The sequence below is a fragment of the Delphinapterus leucas genome, chromosome 14 (assembly GCF_059928025.1).
Source record: "Delphinapterus leucas isolate spDelLeu-1000000601 "Yukka" chromosome 14, BTC_Dleu_Yukka2, whole genome shotgun sequence".
In the NCBI taxonomy this organism is placed as follows: Eukaryota; Metazoa; Chordata; class Mammalia; order Artiodactyla; family Monodontidae; genus Delphinapterus; species Delphinapterus leucas.
In genome coordinates, this window is record NC_143142.1 from 89,346,472 (window position 1) to 89,360,966 (window position 14,495).

At 43.1% G+C, this 14,495-nt stretch overlaps 1 protein-coding gene across 8 annotated transcripts in view; it reads left to right on the forward strand.

Annotated features, from left to right (window-relative positions):
- Positions 1 to 14,495, forward strand: part of ADNP2 (ADNP homeobox 2) — a 54,045-nt gene that overhangs the window by 20,853 nt on the left and 18,697 nt on the right. Inside the window, exons 4-8 of one of the 8 annotated variants that reach the window (XR_016387675.1) lie at positions 1,428 to 4,582; positions 5,048 to 5,226; positions 9,119 to 9,212; positions 11,202 to 11,408; positions 14,205 to 14,464. Coding sequence is in view for 3 of the 8 variants with exons in the window: in XM_022560028.2 (XP_022415736.1) it covers positions 1,428 to 4,703 (3,276 nt within the window). In the remaining 5 variants the exon portion in view is untranslated. Of the gene's footprint in view, positions 1 to 1,427; positions 6,186 to 9,118; positions 9,213 to 11,201; positions 11,409 to 14,204; positions 14,465 to 14,495 lie in introns of those variants that run through there. The other 7 variants (XR_016387677.1, XR_016387678.1, XR_016387679.1 and 4 more) reach the window with 7 other exon arrangements.

Here is a 14,495-nt window from a genome sequence, read left to right on the forward strand (position 1 = left end):
TAAGATGCACCATTTTAAAATGAACCACTAATGAAACTAAAGTAATACTTCACACTTAAGCTGTGTTGCAGCATTGAACTGTCAGTTGTAAGGTGTTTTCAGATTTCAGAGATATTAAAATATGGGGGGAAGAGTGTGTCAGAATTAGTGAAAAATGTTTTTTTTTACTTTGTGATCTGTGGTTGGCTGTTGCCCTAGGTTTATTATAGATCCTCCTTGAAGTGCCAGAACCTGGGATTTCTAATTGCTGGGAAGGCAGTAGTAACATGTTGTTGAATGGGTTTGGGTGATTTCTCTGACCAGTGACCCAAGAGGAAAACTGCATGACTAGGAGAGAAGGTGACAAAACGCACAGGAGGGGAGTATGTGTATGTGTGTATGAGAGAGAGCGGTCACGAGAGCACAGATCTGGGAAGGAGCGGGGTGGCCTGTGGCCACTGCAGTAGCTGGAAAAAGGGTTGCAGAACGGGAAGGCCTCTGCCCCAGCGTTTAACCTTTCCGCACCTTAACCTTCCTCCTTTGTGAAACTAGGGCCCGTGTTTCCTGGGGCACCAGCTCTGGGGTCCGGAGGCTGTCATACTGCTCCAGGTTGTCAGACCAGCAAGATTTCCTGGATGCTAGAACAGACTGTGCTCCTCAGTTGGCCAGCTGCTGTACAAATGTCTGTTCTTGTGCCCCAAGCTTGTTGAATTTCCCGTATTTGCCTTACAGAGAAATACCGTACTGTCAGAGTTACAGTCTGTGGCCTGAACTTACCTCAGGATTATTCACAGTGAGTTAGGCACAGTCCCTCTTTCTTCAGTGCTTGTCGCACGGTTTATTGGCTACTTGCTTCTGCCATGCGCTGTCTGTGTGCCTCCTGCCTTCTCCAGGAATCTGGGAAATGGAAGACAGTGATGATGGAGTTAACAATTTGCAAGTTTGGTTATATTAGGTAAATTCCAGAAGTTTTAGAATTTGGAGTAAAAACAACATTGGAACTAAGAGAAGTGGGATGAGAAGGGGAGACAATAACTTTTTCGTGCAGAAAATTGAGTTTATTTTAATTAATTCAGTTAGGACTGCATCAATTCAAACTATAGGACTAAGTAATGAGATTTGTGGTTTAATGGCTGGCTTGGAAACAGGGTTCAGCTAGCTGTGATTTTGGGGCCAAACTGTGTTTGTATGGCCTACATGCTGAGAATAGTTGTTACATTTTTAAATGTTTGGGAAGGAAAGAAATTGAAAAGAATACTGTTTTGTGACATGTGAAAATTTGAATTAGGGTCTCTTGTGTTACTTACACGTTATCTGTGGGTACTCTTCCCTTACAGCACAGCACTAGATCTAGCCAGTTAGAAGAAAAAGAATCATATACTTGTCAACTGTAGGTGTAGCATGTGATAGTTTATTAAACTATGCTTGACTTTCTTTTCTTTTAACAGAGATATCGAACAAAACCATACTGTTGTAGCCTCTGTAAATACTCCACAAAAGTGCTTACTTCATTCAAAAATCATTTACATCGTTACCATGAAGATGAAATTGACCAAGAGCTGGTGATCCCTTGTCCAAACTGTGTGTTTTCCTCTCAACCCAGAGTTGTGGGAAGGCACTTCAGAATGTTTCATGCACCTGCTCGGAAAGTCCAGAACTACACTGTGAATATTTTAGGTGAAACTAAATCATCTAGGAGTGATGTGATAAGTTTTACATGTTTAAAGTGTAACTTTTCAAACACTCTGTACTACAGCATGAAGAAGCATGTGCTGGTAGCCCATTTTCACTACTTAATTAATTCCTACTTTGGCCTGAGAACTGAGGAGATGGGTGAGCAACCAAGAGCTGACGACCCCCGTTCTACAGAGAAGATGCCCCCATCCGACAGGTATTACTGTAAAAAGTGCAGCGCCAACGCCAGCAGCCAGGATGCTTTAATGTACCACATCTTGACGTCAGATATACACAGGGATTTGGAGAATAAGCTTAGGTCTGTGATCTCAGAACATATTAAGAAGACTGGACTTTTGAAGCAAATGCATATTGCTCCAAAACCAGCTGCACGTGTGGCTGTACCACCCAACAGCAGTGCTCCGGGCATCCCAGCCACATCTCCTTGCTTCCACCTGGCCTTGCCACAGAACAGTCAGAGCCAAACTGTGGTACAGCCAGTTCAGGGTGCGCCCCCCCCGGTGACTGTGGCCTCGGGCGCTTCTGGAAGCCTCACCCACTCCCCGCCTGCCGTTGCCCAGTCTCATGTGACTCTGGTCTCCAGTCCTCTGCCAGTGGGCCAGAGCAACCTCACTCTGCCGCCCTCAACACCTCAGCCTGTCTTTCTCTCTCATGGAGTTCCACTTAATCAGGCAGCAAACCCTCCTGCGTTGCCCTTGAGTCAGCCAGTGGGACCTGTAAATAAGTCGGTCGGAACCGGCGTCCTCCCCATAAAGCAGACCATCCGCCCGGGGGTTTTGCCCCTCAGCCAGCCTGTTGGGCCCATAAGCAGACCAGTTGGGCCTGGAGTTCTTTCGGTAAATAGACCTGTTGCGTCCGGTGTCCTTCCTGTCAATCCCTCTGTCACCCCTGGAGTTCTTCAGGCGGTCTCGCCAGGGGTGATTTCTGTGAGTCGGACAGTCCCGTCAGGGGTCCTTCCTGCGGGACAGATGACCCCTGCTGGGGTTATCCCTTCAGGACAGACAGCAACTTCTGGGGTTCTCCCTGCTGGCCAGGTGGTTCAGTCAGGGGTTCTCCCCATTGGCCAGACAGCGCCATCGGGGGTGCTCCCCACTGGGCTGACAGTCCCGCCGCGGGTCCTCCCTCCTGGCCAGACGGTCCCACTGAGGGTTCTCCCTGCAGGCCAGGTAGTCCCACCTGGGCTTCTTCCTCCCAACCAGACGGTCTCGTCAGGTGTTCTCCCTGTGAACCAGGGTATTAACTCTGGTGTTCTTCAGCTCAGTCAGCCTGTCGTGTCAGGGGTCCTTCCTGTGGGCCAGCCAGTGAGGCCGGGGGTCCTGCAGCTTAATCCGTCTGTGAGTACCAGCATCCTGCCTGCTCATCAGCCCGTCAGACCCGGGGCTTCGCCAAACACCGCTTTCCTAACATCAGGCTCTATTCTCAGACAGCTGATACCCACAGGGAAACAAGTGAATGGGATTCCCACATACACGCTTGCCCCAGTATCTGTCACTTTGCCTGTGCCCCCTGGAAGTGTCGCCACTGTTGCCCCCCCCCAGATGCCCATCCAGCTCCTGCAGTCGGGCACGGCTGCACAGATGGCCAGCTCCATGGCCAGCCTGCCCTCCCCACCAGTGGTGGTAAATGCCACTCAGAATATGTTCGTTCAGCCTTCTTCGTCTGTGGCAGAGGCAAATCAGGTACTCAAACAGGCAAAGCAGTGGAAAACTTGTCCAGTTTGCAACGAGCTCTTCCCTTCCAATGTCTACCAGGTCCACATGGAAGTGGCACATAAGCACAGCGAATCCAAATCTGCTGAAACACTGGAGCCGGAAAAGCTAGCGGCATGTGCACCGTTTCTAAAGTGGATGAGAGAGAAAACAGTTAGGTGTTTGTCCTGTAAGTGCTTAGTCTCAGAGGAGGAGCTTATCCGCCACTTGCTGGTGCACGGCCTGGGGTGCTTGTTCTGCCCGTGCACTTTCCATGATATTAAAGGCCTCTCAGAGCATAGTAGGGCTATGCACCTAGGGAAGAGGAGACTGCCTGTGGACTATAGCGACAAAGGATTTCAGCTGGATGTCGATGCCAATGGCAGCCTGCTGTTTCCCCACCTCGACTTCATCACCATCTTGCCCAGGGAGGAGCTGGGTGAGCGGGAGGTCTACTTGGCCGTGCTGGCTGGGATACACTCCAAGTCACTGGTGCCCGTGTACATCAAAGTGAGGCCGCAGACCGAGGGTGCGCCCGGGAGGCCTGGCAACCAGGCGCTGACCTGCCCTTTTTGCTTCGGCACCTTCGTGACGGCTGAGGCGTACGAGCTGCATCTGAAGGAGCGGCACCACATCATGCCAACGGTGCACACGATTTTGAAATCCCCGGCTTTCAAGTGCATCCACTGCTGTGGGGTTTACACGGGCAACATGACTCTGGCAGCCATTGCCATACATCTGCTGCGCTGTCGGAGTGCTCCAAAGGACAGCAGCTCAGGCCTGCAGGTCCAGCCTAATTTTATTGAGAACAGTGAACTGCTTTTAGTCAATGGTGAGGTGATACACGACTCCAGTTTTTCCGTAAAGAGAAAGATGCCTGACGGCCAGTTTGGGGCTGAGGAGCAGAGGGAGGGCGAGGAGCGGCCTGTCACCACGAGCGCTGACACAGAGCCGTCCCCGGAGAAGGCGACGAGCGCCGTGCCTTCTAAAAGACAGAGGAGCGAAAGCAGGGCGGAGGCGCCCCTTGTTCACGACGACGCTCTCCAGGTTTTAGCGTTAAATCCTAAAAGATACGAAGACCGTTCTTACGAAGAAAAAAAGCAGTTTCTTAGAGATTATTTCCACAAGAGACCATATCCCAGTAAAAAGGAAATAGAACTGTTATCCTCACTCTTATGGGTGTGGAAAATTGACGTGGCTTCATTTTTTGGAAAAAGAAGGTATATTTGCATGAAAGCAATAAAAAATCACAAGCCTTCTGTACTTTTAGGCTTTGATATGTCTGAACTTAAAAATGTTAAACACAGATTGAACTTTGACTATGAACCACAAAACTTGTAAAAAAAATTAGGAAATCTAAAGTACTAGATACTTAGTAGTCTTTTTCAATTGAGATTTTTAAAAATGTTATTTTCTTCACTGTATGTTGAACTAATCAATTTCAGTGGTCTTTATGCTGCTCTTTAGGTTTATTTCAGGTGCTCAGAAAGACTTCTATATAAAGAACTGAATAGTTCTTTCAAATTTATTGTTTCCTGCAGCTTGATTTTGTAACAGTTGTTTTTCATTTTTCCTCTGTCATGTAAATTAAATCTTTTGATATTTCATGCATGCCTTGTTTTCCCAGTAGTGTCAGAATCGTATGATAAAAACTGAAATCTATATATGTTTGTTTTTCATTTAAGGAAATTTCAGCTTGTTTCAGAATACTTGATTAACTGCGAATTAAAACTGCTCTCCCTCAGCTTCACAAGTAGCAGCAGATGATACAGTAAATGTTTAGAGAAGTGAGTAGAAGCCCCTGTGACATGTCTGGTTCCTTAAGGATGCACTGCATTAACTTATGCTGATTTCTTCTTGTAAGGTATTTGCTTATTAGATTATACTTTTGATTTATGTTTTTTCAGGTTTGTCCTAACAGCTGTTTTTGATTGTAACTCAGAAAACCAAATGTTTTCATTTGTTAAAAATATACTGAACCTGAAGTCTGGTATTAAAGCTCATAAGTCAAGAGTTATTTTACAAATAAAGTAATTCTGTAGGTACAAAAATACTTCTCAGTGTAGACTTTTCCCCTCTTTTTGATACGCTGATAAGTCTTTTCTCCATTCAAAGATATGACAATAAATCTTTAGTGCCTTTAGAACAAACACTGAAAACACACACACAAGCTCTCCTCCTAACCTAACTGTTCATAAACCAGTGAAAGGGAAGGACCGTGTTACTCAGGAATAAAATGTTGACCCCTGGGTGTGGCTACTAACTGAAATATAAACACAGGTTTTCAGGGGACAAGGTGAAATGAGTAGACCGGAGCTAGTCTCCTGGTTGGTGTATTAAATCTCTGACAGTTTCCTAGAGGTAAATGTATTCACTTTGGGGAAGTGGGCTTTCCCATAGCCTAGTTGTCCAGGTTAATGGGATGGGGTATTGCTAAGGAGCTCAAGTGTATTACTCTCCTTTGGACAGCTAAGCCTCGGTTTTTTCACACAATATAAAATAACTTAAAGCACCAGAAGCAGTAATGGAGACCATCCAGTTTAGACCTTAAGTCGTAGTGCTGATGATACACAGCAGAGGCACCTGTGCAACATACTCAGAAGATAAGACAGTCTCTGGGAAATGAGATAATGTTACCGTCTGGATTTTAAAATACAGCTGCATGTCGTTGCTGTAATGTGCATTTTTGAGGCAGTCGTGAAACTGGTGTGCGATTGTTGGTGTGCTCTGTTGTAAATTCAAGGAGCTTGTTCAAGTTAACTTTTTTTTATCTGTTGTTTTCAGAGTGTCTATTTTGAATTAAAACTTGTTACACCACTGCAAGTAGAACTGTTTAATTCTTTTAACTGTTAAAACATCACGGTGACTCAGGAACAATCTAAACGTAGAAGTAGATACCATATTTGTTTTCTAAAAAACATTACTTGTCATTGTGAAAATAAGCACAACCCAAAAGGGCTAACTAATTACAGGGTCACAAAATAGATGTGGCTAGAGATCCTTGCCGTGTCTGGCAGTGGCTGGGAGTCGGCCTTTCTCCAGGTTGTGCTCTGTGCTGAACGGCGCAGCTTGCTGTCTGCATGGTTTGACCCTCCCTTCTTCAGTTTTGCACGTTAGGGGTTCTGTTGGCATTGGGGCCTGATCATTCTTTGCTCGGGTGACTGTCCTGTCCGCTGCAGGATCGGGGCAGCATCCCTGGTCTCTACCCTCCAAGTCAGTAGCACCTCCACCCCCCCCGCCCCCCCCCGGGCTGGCAGATGTGTCCCTGCCAGGTGTCCCTGTGAGGCAGCAACAGCCCTTGAGGAGAACCACTGTGATGAAGGAATTCCGATTTCTACTTGTATTTCAGCTTTCGATGTGGAGTCTTTTTATACTACACTAGTTACTGGTTATTAAATAATGTTTTAGGCTTATGGATCAAAATTTGATATAAGCTGAGCTTCAAAAAGTACATGGGAGTTCTTGCAAATGTAAAAAATGAGTAAATTTATTACTGTTTTTGCCTCTGCCGTGCGGCATGTGGGATCTTAGCTCCCTGACCAGGGATCAAACCCGTGCCCCCTGCAGTGGAAGCGTGGAGTCCTAACCACTGGACTGCCAGGGAAGTCCCTAAATGTATAATTTGAAAATGAAAAACTAAACTATAGATTAATAGTGGTGGAGGTTTTTTAAACTACTCCATTAAAAGATTAGAAATTGAGAAGGAAAGGAGACAATCCTTTTTATTACCACGGTTACGAATAATTGTATACTTTAAAAAATTTTGTAATCTATGTAGCATGAACTCTAAAAATATTTCATATTTGGAGACACTGCTTGGGAAAGATCCTCCGTGTTCTCCTTGCTGCACGTAGTAAAGCCTCCCTTCTCCTACCCTCTCCCCCACCAGATTACATATTTGAAGTCTACTCAGTGAAAGACAAATTAGAATGTAGGATACTATTTTAGCTTCTGAATTCTGTTAACACATCCTTGTTTTGGATGTGTTATTTTTTAATAACTAGGAATCACATCACTTCATTTGTTAACAGTGACTAATAAATGAGAGACAGTAATTCAGGAGTGCTCCAGAAAGCTTTTTATCCACCAAATAACAGGATAAGCACCTTCACCACCCACGCCTTTGGTTAATTCTTCTTTTGATCACTGCTCTCCCACGCATCCCTCAGCATGCTGCTTCCAGAATGAAACTGCTAGCAAATCTCAGTCTGTCGGATTTTGCCTTAGCAACTCAGCTGAGGAGCAAGTTGGCTTTGATTTCACCTTGTCCTAAGGCCCATGAATGTTTTCTCTAGAAAGCTGCAGGCGAATGAAGTAGGAAGGGCCAAATGTGGACCCTACAGCTCTCGAGGACAGTAGGCCTCGGAGTCCAACACAGCTGCAGGAGTACCTGCCTTCAGTTTCTGTGATGTGGGCCACAGGGCTGGCATGAGGGCAGGCAGACAGCAGAGGTGGCCGTGTCGAGGACAGTGCTGGGTACAAGGGCAGTGTTGGTACCACAGTAGCTTGAAGACTACATGGTATAGGTGGTGTCCGCCCACTCTTCCCCCTTCACCCTCATCAATGAGATCAAACAAAACATAGCCAATCAGTGAAGAGGCCAGGCCGGTCCTGAAAAGCCCACAGGGGCCAGAAGACCCTCATCCACGTACCACCAGGTAACCACAGAAACTAGGCTTCTGCACCACCGCACTGGACTGGCATTCCCGGGCCAAGGAGCTCTCCCAGGAATTCCTGGTCCGGGTGGCTCTCAGGAAAGGGCTGTTGCTCATATGAGACTTGTCAGTTGGCCTCCCTGGCGTTGTGGACACATCATCCTCTCCCTCAAGCTCAGGCCGCTTCAGTCTCCCTTGCAAAAGCCATGCGGTTCTGGTTCTTCATTCAGTATTGAAATAAGACCTCTGGAAGTCCTACGCTGTGCTGTAGTTGGGCAGCGGCTGGGCCAGGCCTGCAGTAGACGGTTGCTCTTCTGCCCCCGAGTTCCCAGGGGTGTGTGGCCAGGGAGGGCAGTCGCCCACCTCCTGTTACCCTTTTCCAACAGCTCTTCACATATGATGATTATGTGCAACTTTCTAAGAGTTCACTAAAGAAAGCAACAACCCCGACCAATTAAGAAAAGAAAAAACAGCCCCAAAACACTAACCTAGTTTTTACATTGTTTTTAAACAGACCTTCCTAGTAGACAATAAACATTTATCCACAGTTTACTATTGCTAGGAAATGGGCTGAGTATTTTAACGACAATGATAAAGATCTATTTAGTGCTTACTCATCTGTGCACAGCTGACATGCATTTTAACTCTCAACCATCCTACAAGGTAAATGGTAGTATCTCGTTTTGCCTAAAAGGAAACCGAGGCATGGAGAGCTTAAGTAAGTTGGCCAAGGCAGGGAGCTAGTTAGGTGAAAAGAGCTAGGGCGATACCTGAGGGCCGAGCGCCATGCTCTTAGCTGGTATGATACATTCCTCTGTTCACGTATTTCCCCATTTAAGCCTCATAATACTCTTATGATGTAGGGTTTATTTTACCTGCATTTTAAAGATGAAGAAATGGGATCCAAGGTAGAGTGACCAGCTGTACCAGTTTACTCAGGACTGAGGGATTTCTCTGAACTTTCAGTACCCAAACTGGGAGCATCCAGGCAGGTGGGGATAAGTTGGTCACCCTACTCAGAGGTCAGTTCACCCCCCACGGTGACATGTCCCTTAACTGATGCAGTACTGTCTGTAATAAATCTCTGTCTGCTCTCTCTAGACGCACACGTAGCCCTTTAGGTGTCGAGATATACAGGGCATCCCGATCCTAGATGGTTACAGCACCAACAGTAACAGTGCCCTCTGTGTGCCAGGTATTGTTCTAAATGCTTTGCGTAATGAACTCAATGACATGATGTGTTGTGAATGAAAAGTGAGAGGAGGGAAGTCCTGGTTAGAACAACAATAAAAGAAGTACACACAGATTTGCTATTTAGATATCTTATAATGTCTCCCCATGTTACTAAATAGAGTCCCTGCTGAACTATCAACTAAGGAATAAAAAATCCAACTGTGAGGTACTGCCAGAAAACTTTTCTTTAGTTTTTAATATTTATTTATTTATTTATCTATTTGGCTGGGCCAGATCTTAGTTGTGGCATGCGGGATCTTTGTAGAGGCATTCGGGATCTTCAGTTGCAGCATGCGAACGCAGTTGCAGCATGTGGGATCTAGTTCCCTGACCAGGGATTGAACTCGGCCCCCCTGCATTGGGAGCGCAGAGTCTTAGCCACTGGACCACTAGGGAAGTCCCACTTTTCTTTAGTCTTAAAAACTTAAACTTAATTTCATTCTCTTACTGATAGTTATAATTTTAATGTTCTCAAACCAATTCCTTTTTCATAGGTGCTGAGAGTAAATATCTAAACATGCATTCCTTAACATAAAGCTTCACCTTGTAGCACACCTGCTGATTTATACTTCTGGAATCTGTTTTTTTCTGTTATGCAGTTATTAAATCTCAGCTTTAGAATTTTTCTAGTTTTTGATAACCTGTCCTAATTACTACTTAGTTTTTAAAATTTTAAAGTTAAAAATCAGATATCTAGGAGGGTTACCTTGTAAAGTAGATTAAAATCCAAATCAAAATCTGTTGTATCTGACAGGGATCTCTTAAGGCCACCATATTGGCAGGTGGAAAACAAACACTAACGCCATTCACTCAGATGACCTAGCTCACTTTTTTTTTTTTTTAAGTCCTTATTGAATTTGTTACAACATTGCTTCTGTATTATGTTTTGCTTTTTTGGTCAGAAGGCATGTGGCATCTTAGCTCCCTGACCAGGGCTCAAACCCTTGCATTGGAAGGCAGTCTTAACTACTGGACTGCCAGGGAAGTCCCCTAGCTCACGTTTTGAGAGGGAAAATGTATATAACGCTGCTAAACAGTAGCTAACACTTGTTTTTCACAGCCCGTTAAAGGAGGTGCTTCCCAAACCACTTTTCTTTATCTGACTCATAAAATCATGAGCAGTGTTCGTTTACTTTTAAACAAACAAAAAATTACATAAATTCCTTTTCAGAAGGAAAACTTTAACAATTAAAATTTAGAATTTTATCAATATTTAAATTATAAATCAAACTTCAGCTATATAGGTATGTTTGCTATGAACAAACTAAGACAGATCACGTGGTCATACTATCAAATGCAAATTCAGAATTAGTTGTCATAAATGAATATATTTTTTCAGAAATTAGTTGCTTACAGTTTACAGTCCACGATATGGAAAGTTTAATATATTAATTTACCATTTGCCTAAACATAATCTGGAGAAAATTGAATAATAGCAACGAATAATGGTTCGGTAGTTTTTCTTAAAACAATGTTTCTATATAGATCTATCTTGAGCGTTAGTTGAGTTGTAAAATCCGTAAAAACAACAGTTTTGCTAGAGTTTATAGATAAGTTGACTCATTCTGCCTCCCCAATCCTCTGTGGAGCAGCTTTCAGAATTGTTAGACTGAAGACCTGGAAAATCCTACATTGACTATGAAATAGTGATACTGACACACATACACACACACAAACACACACACAAGTTAATATGATATCAAACTTAGACTACATCTCACAGATTCTAGAAGGAGTTTCCATGCAGACTTAGATTTAAGGTCTTCTCATTACAAAGAAAGCACCTTTGGTCCTGAAAAGGACAGGAGATTTATCCTCAGTTTGCTGTTGTCTTGTGGAAGATGACTTAAGAATTCTTAACACTGGGAAAGTCATGAGATCATTTTAAAGAAATTATGCATTTTGCAGGGAAGGTAATTTTTGGTTATTTTTAAAATTTAATTTTGTCTAGATTTTATATGTGCTTTCAAATAACTAACTGGAGTGGCTACGTACGTCAATAAGACAACTTACACAAAAGAAGGAGGGCAGCTGATGCAGGAATTTCTGAAGCTCACTGGGGAAGCCTAAGTTTAGCCGGGCCAGTGGCTCCTCCCCACTCCAGTCACATGACTCCAGGCATGTTAGCAGAGGCCTTTTCACTACGTTCTTCTTTAAGGTGAGTGCCCTTCTCATAACTTATCAGAAGATCAATAGCCTCGCACCAGAACTCACATTGTTATCACAGTAGTTTTTGGTGCCCTGTTTCCTTGTTGCCTTATATTTCACTGCTGACCTTGTTTGTCTTCACAGGTGGTGGTAGTGACCATCTTGGTCCAATAAGCCACTAATTTAGAAGTAAGCAGGATACACATATATCAACACCCAGTACGTAGAATTTTCTAACCATATCCTAGCTATTGGCATTGCCAATTTTTTGGCCTCTACATAACATTCTGTGTTAGATGATTTGATGAAGGTGAAGCTGGGATACTAAAAGTAGATGTATTGTTACAACATGGAATCAACTCAGAATTTTAAAAACGAAAATGGAAAATCTTGGTAAATTCATTATGAGATCTATTCAGTAATCAAAGTAGATTGACATTACTGTGATTACAGGTTCTTATCTGAGTCCAACTTAGAAATGAATCTTTAAATATATGTTTAGAACTGCACACTTTTTTTTTTTGGCTGTGCTGCGCGGCTTGTGGGATCTTAGTTCCCCGACCAGGGATTGAACCTGCGCCCTCCGCAGTGAAAGCCACTGTACCGCCGGGGAATTCCCAGAATTGTACACTGTTGTCCAAATGAAACATATCTTATTTCCAGGATCAAAATACCCATAATGTCTGAGGGTTGCAGTGTAATTAAATGATATCCTCAATCTAATTTCTCAACACTTAAGAAGTTCAGGGTGTGAACTACTTAACCTTACTCTGCCATCTGAGAAGCTACGCCGGTTCTGGCTGTACTTTGCCTGTTTTTCCATTCACAAAATGGCAGGTGGGGAGAGGTGATTCCTTCTGTGTTTCATAAGAAATGGCCTCAGTATAATCATATGTTTTATTTTCAATGCACTAGAAATAGAGACTGGGTCTTTGCCAGTTCCTGGACAGTTAATTAGTAATTAACTGCTTCCTTGCAATGACTTGGGTAAGAATAGATTATTAGTTGGCATCAATGCATTCCTGCCCTACAGGGTTGCCAAAGTGTCTACAAGAAAAACACTAGACACCCAATATCTTGTAATAACCTATAATGGAATATAATCTGCAAAAAAGCCTAGTCACTGTGCTGTATGCCTAAAACTAACACAGTGTTGTAAATCAACTATACTTCAATTAAAAAAAAGACTAGACAGATTCAAAGAGTTCAGAACACAGTATATGAGTCTTTTGCCTTCTGATATAAAGTCCACCTCAATCTAGATCATTTGGTTGTAACTCAAACTATGTAGACTAGCATAGAAGTCTAAGAGATTGTCTTTCATTACATTTCTCCACGCACCCCGCATGGTCAGGACCTTTTGCCCATGAGGATAAGCAATGTGAAGGAAGACAGTGCCAGAATGATTAATTTTCTTTGATTTAAAATTTAATATTCATTTATTTAAAAAATTAAGCTGCTACCTACATTTGGTAATGTTATATTCTTCCAGTAGTGGTTTCTCACTGCTAAGACAATATTTGTGTGCATAGTCTAAGATTATCAGCAACATTATTTTATAAGTATTTCACTGTCGGGATAATATTGCAGACTTTTCTTCCTAAAGCAGTAAAGTACCTTTGGACCAGGTTTTCCTGGGTATGTGCTATATATATCTGTCTGCCTATCATAGTTTATATCGATTGAGATGATATGTCCAGTAGTAGAAAGATGCTAATAAAAATGCAAAGGGCAACTTGAGTCGCAGTAAAACAAGGTGAAGTGCTTTGACTGTTGAGTTCATCTGAAGCTGTCAGAATATGTTACACACATCAAGTGTGTCTGCCTCACTTCAGGGGCTTTAGGGAAGTGGGAGGTGCACTTTCACGTACAAGACGTGCAGAGTCCCTACAAACCTAAAATCTAAAAGAAAAGGGTGAGGCTAGAACAAGTTACTCTGATGACATAATTTTGGATAAATGTGGTCTTCATTACTGTATAACGTACTATAGGTTTCCAAAATTTGTCAAAATCAGCCTTTCATGTTGGAACTTTTGAGTTCAGTGGTTCAGTCCCTCGTCACTGGAGGCTCTGGGAGTTTGTACAAGTGTGTGTGTGACTTGGGTCTGTGTTTACATTGCTTCAGCCCCTTCCCCCTGATTCGTTCTCGTATTTTCACCTGAGCCCACCTGTGAGTTGGCGTTAAATTGCCACAGACTGAAGCGTGAACTGCCCTAGAGATTTAAATCCTAACATTGATTCCTTGCCAGGTGCTAGTTACAAAATCATAACCTGAAATGAAAAGATGGTAAATAGATCAAATAGCTTTTTTTTCTGTTGCAAATTCGGTTGGCATCTGAATATTTGGATAGATTAGTTAAAAATCCAAATATCTTTGTAATTTAAATATATCACTATATCTTAGTGTTTAAGTCACAGCAATGTCTGAGATATAATCCAACATACCTGCAAACTCATCAACTGTCCTTAGAAGTCTTCAAGACTCCTGTCTGAATCTTTGTTCTGTAATAAACATTAATTTAGGATTAACTGAATTTGTGCATTTGATTTATGAATAAAATTTATTTTTAAGTTTTTAACGACTGTGCAAAGGATAGTGTTGGTTATTAACTTGGTAATTTGAATTGCAAAACTATTTTTACATGGAATGCTTATGTTTTTAAGTTGATAGCGTTGCTTAATAGAAGTAACTATTAATTCAATTTGATTAACTTCTTGTTTCCATTATCGCCATTTGTAAAACCTGACAGGAATTTTACAAATGAGCAGGGGCTGAGGTGCTTTCTGACTTGTATTAATTTTAAAGGATATATTCAAAACCTCTTGATCACGTGCAATGGTGGCATGCTAAGTATGCGATGCAGCCACTGAAGATGGCGACCAGTGTGGTTGTAGACGGGCACTTGTAGCCACGAGGTACCTCACTCCTCCATTCGTCATTCCCAGCTACTTCAGTGGTGATGCCAGAGGGAGCAGACTTGCCTCAGGTGTGACCTGAGCCCGAATCCAGCACCTGTGCCCTGTCGACTAAGAAACGTGCCTTCCTGAGCTGCTTCCTTAACAAAGGTTCATACTCCTTGTGCCTTATACGTTGTTT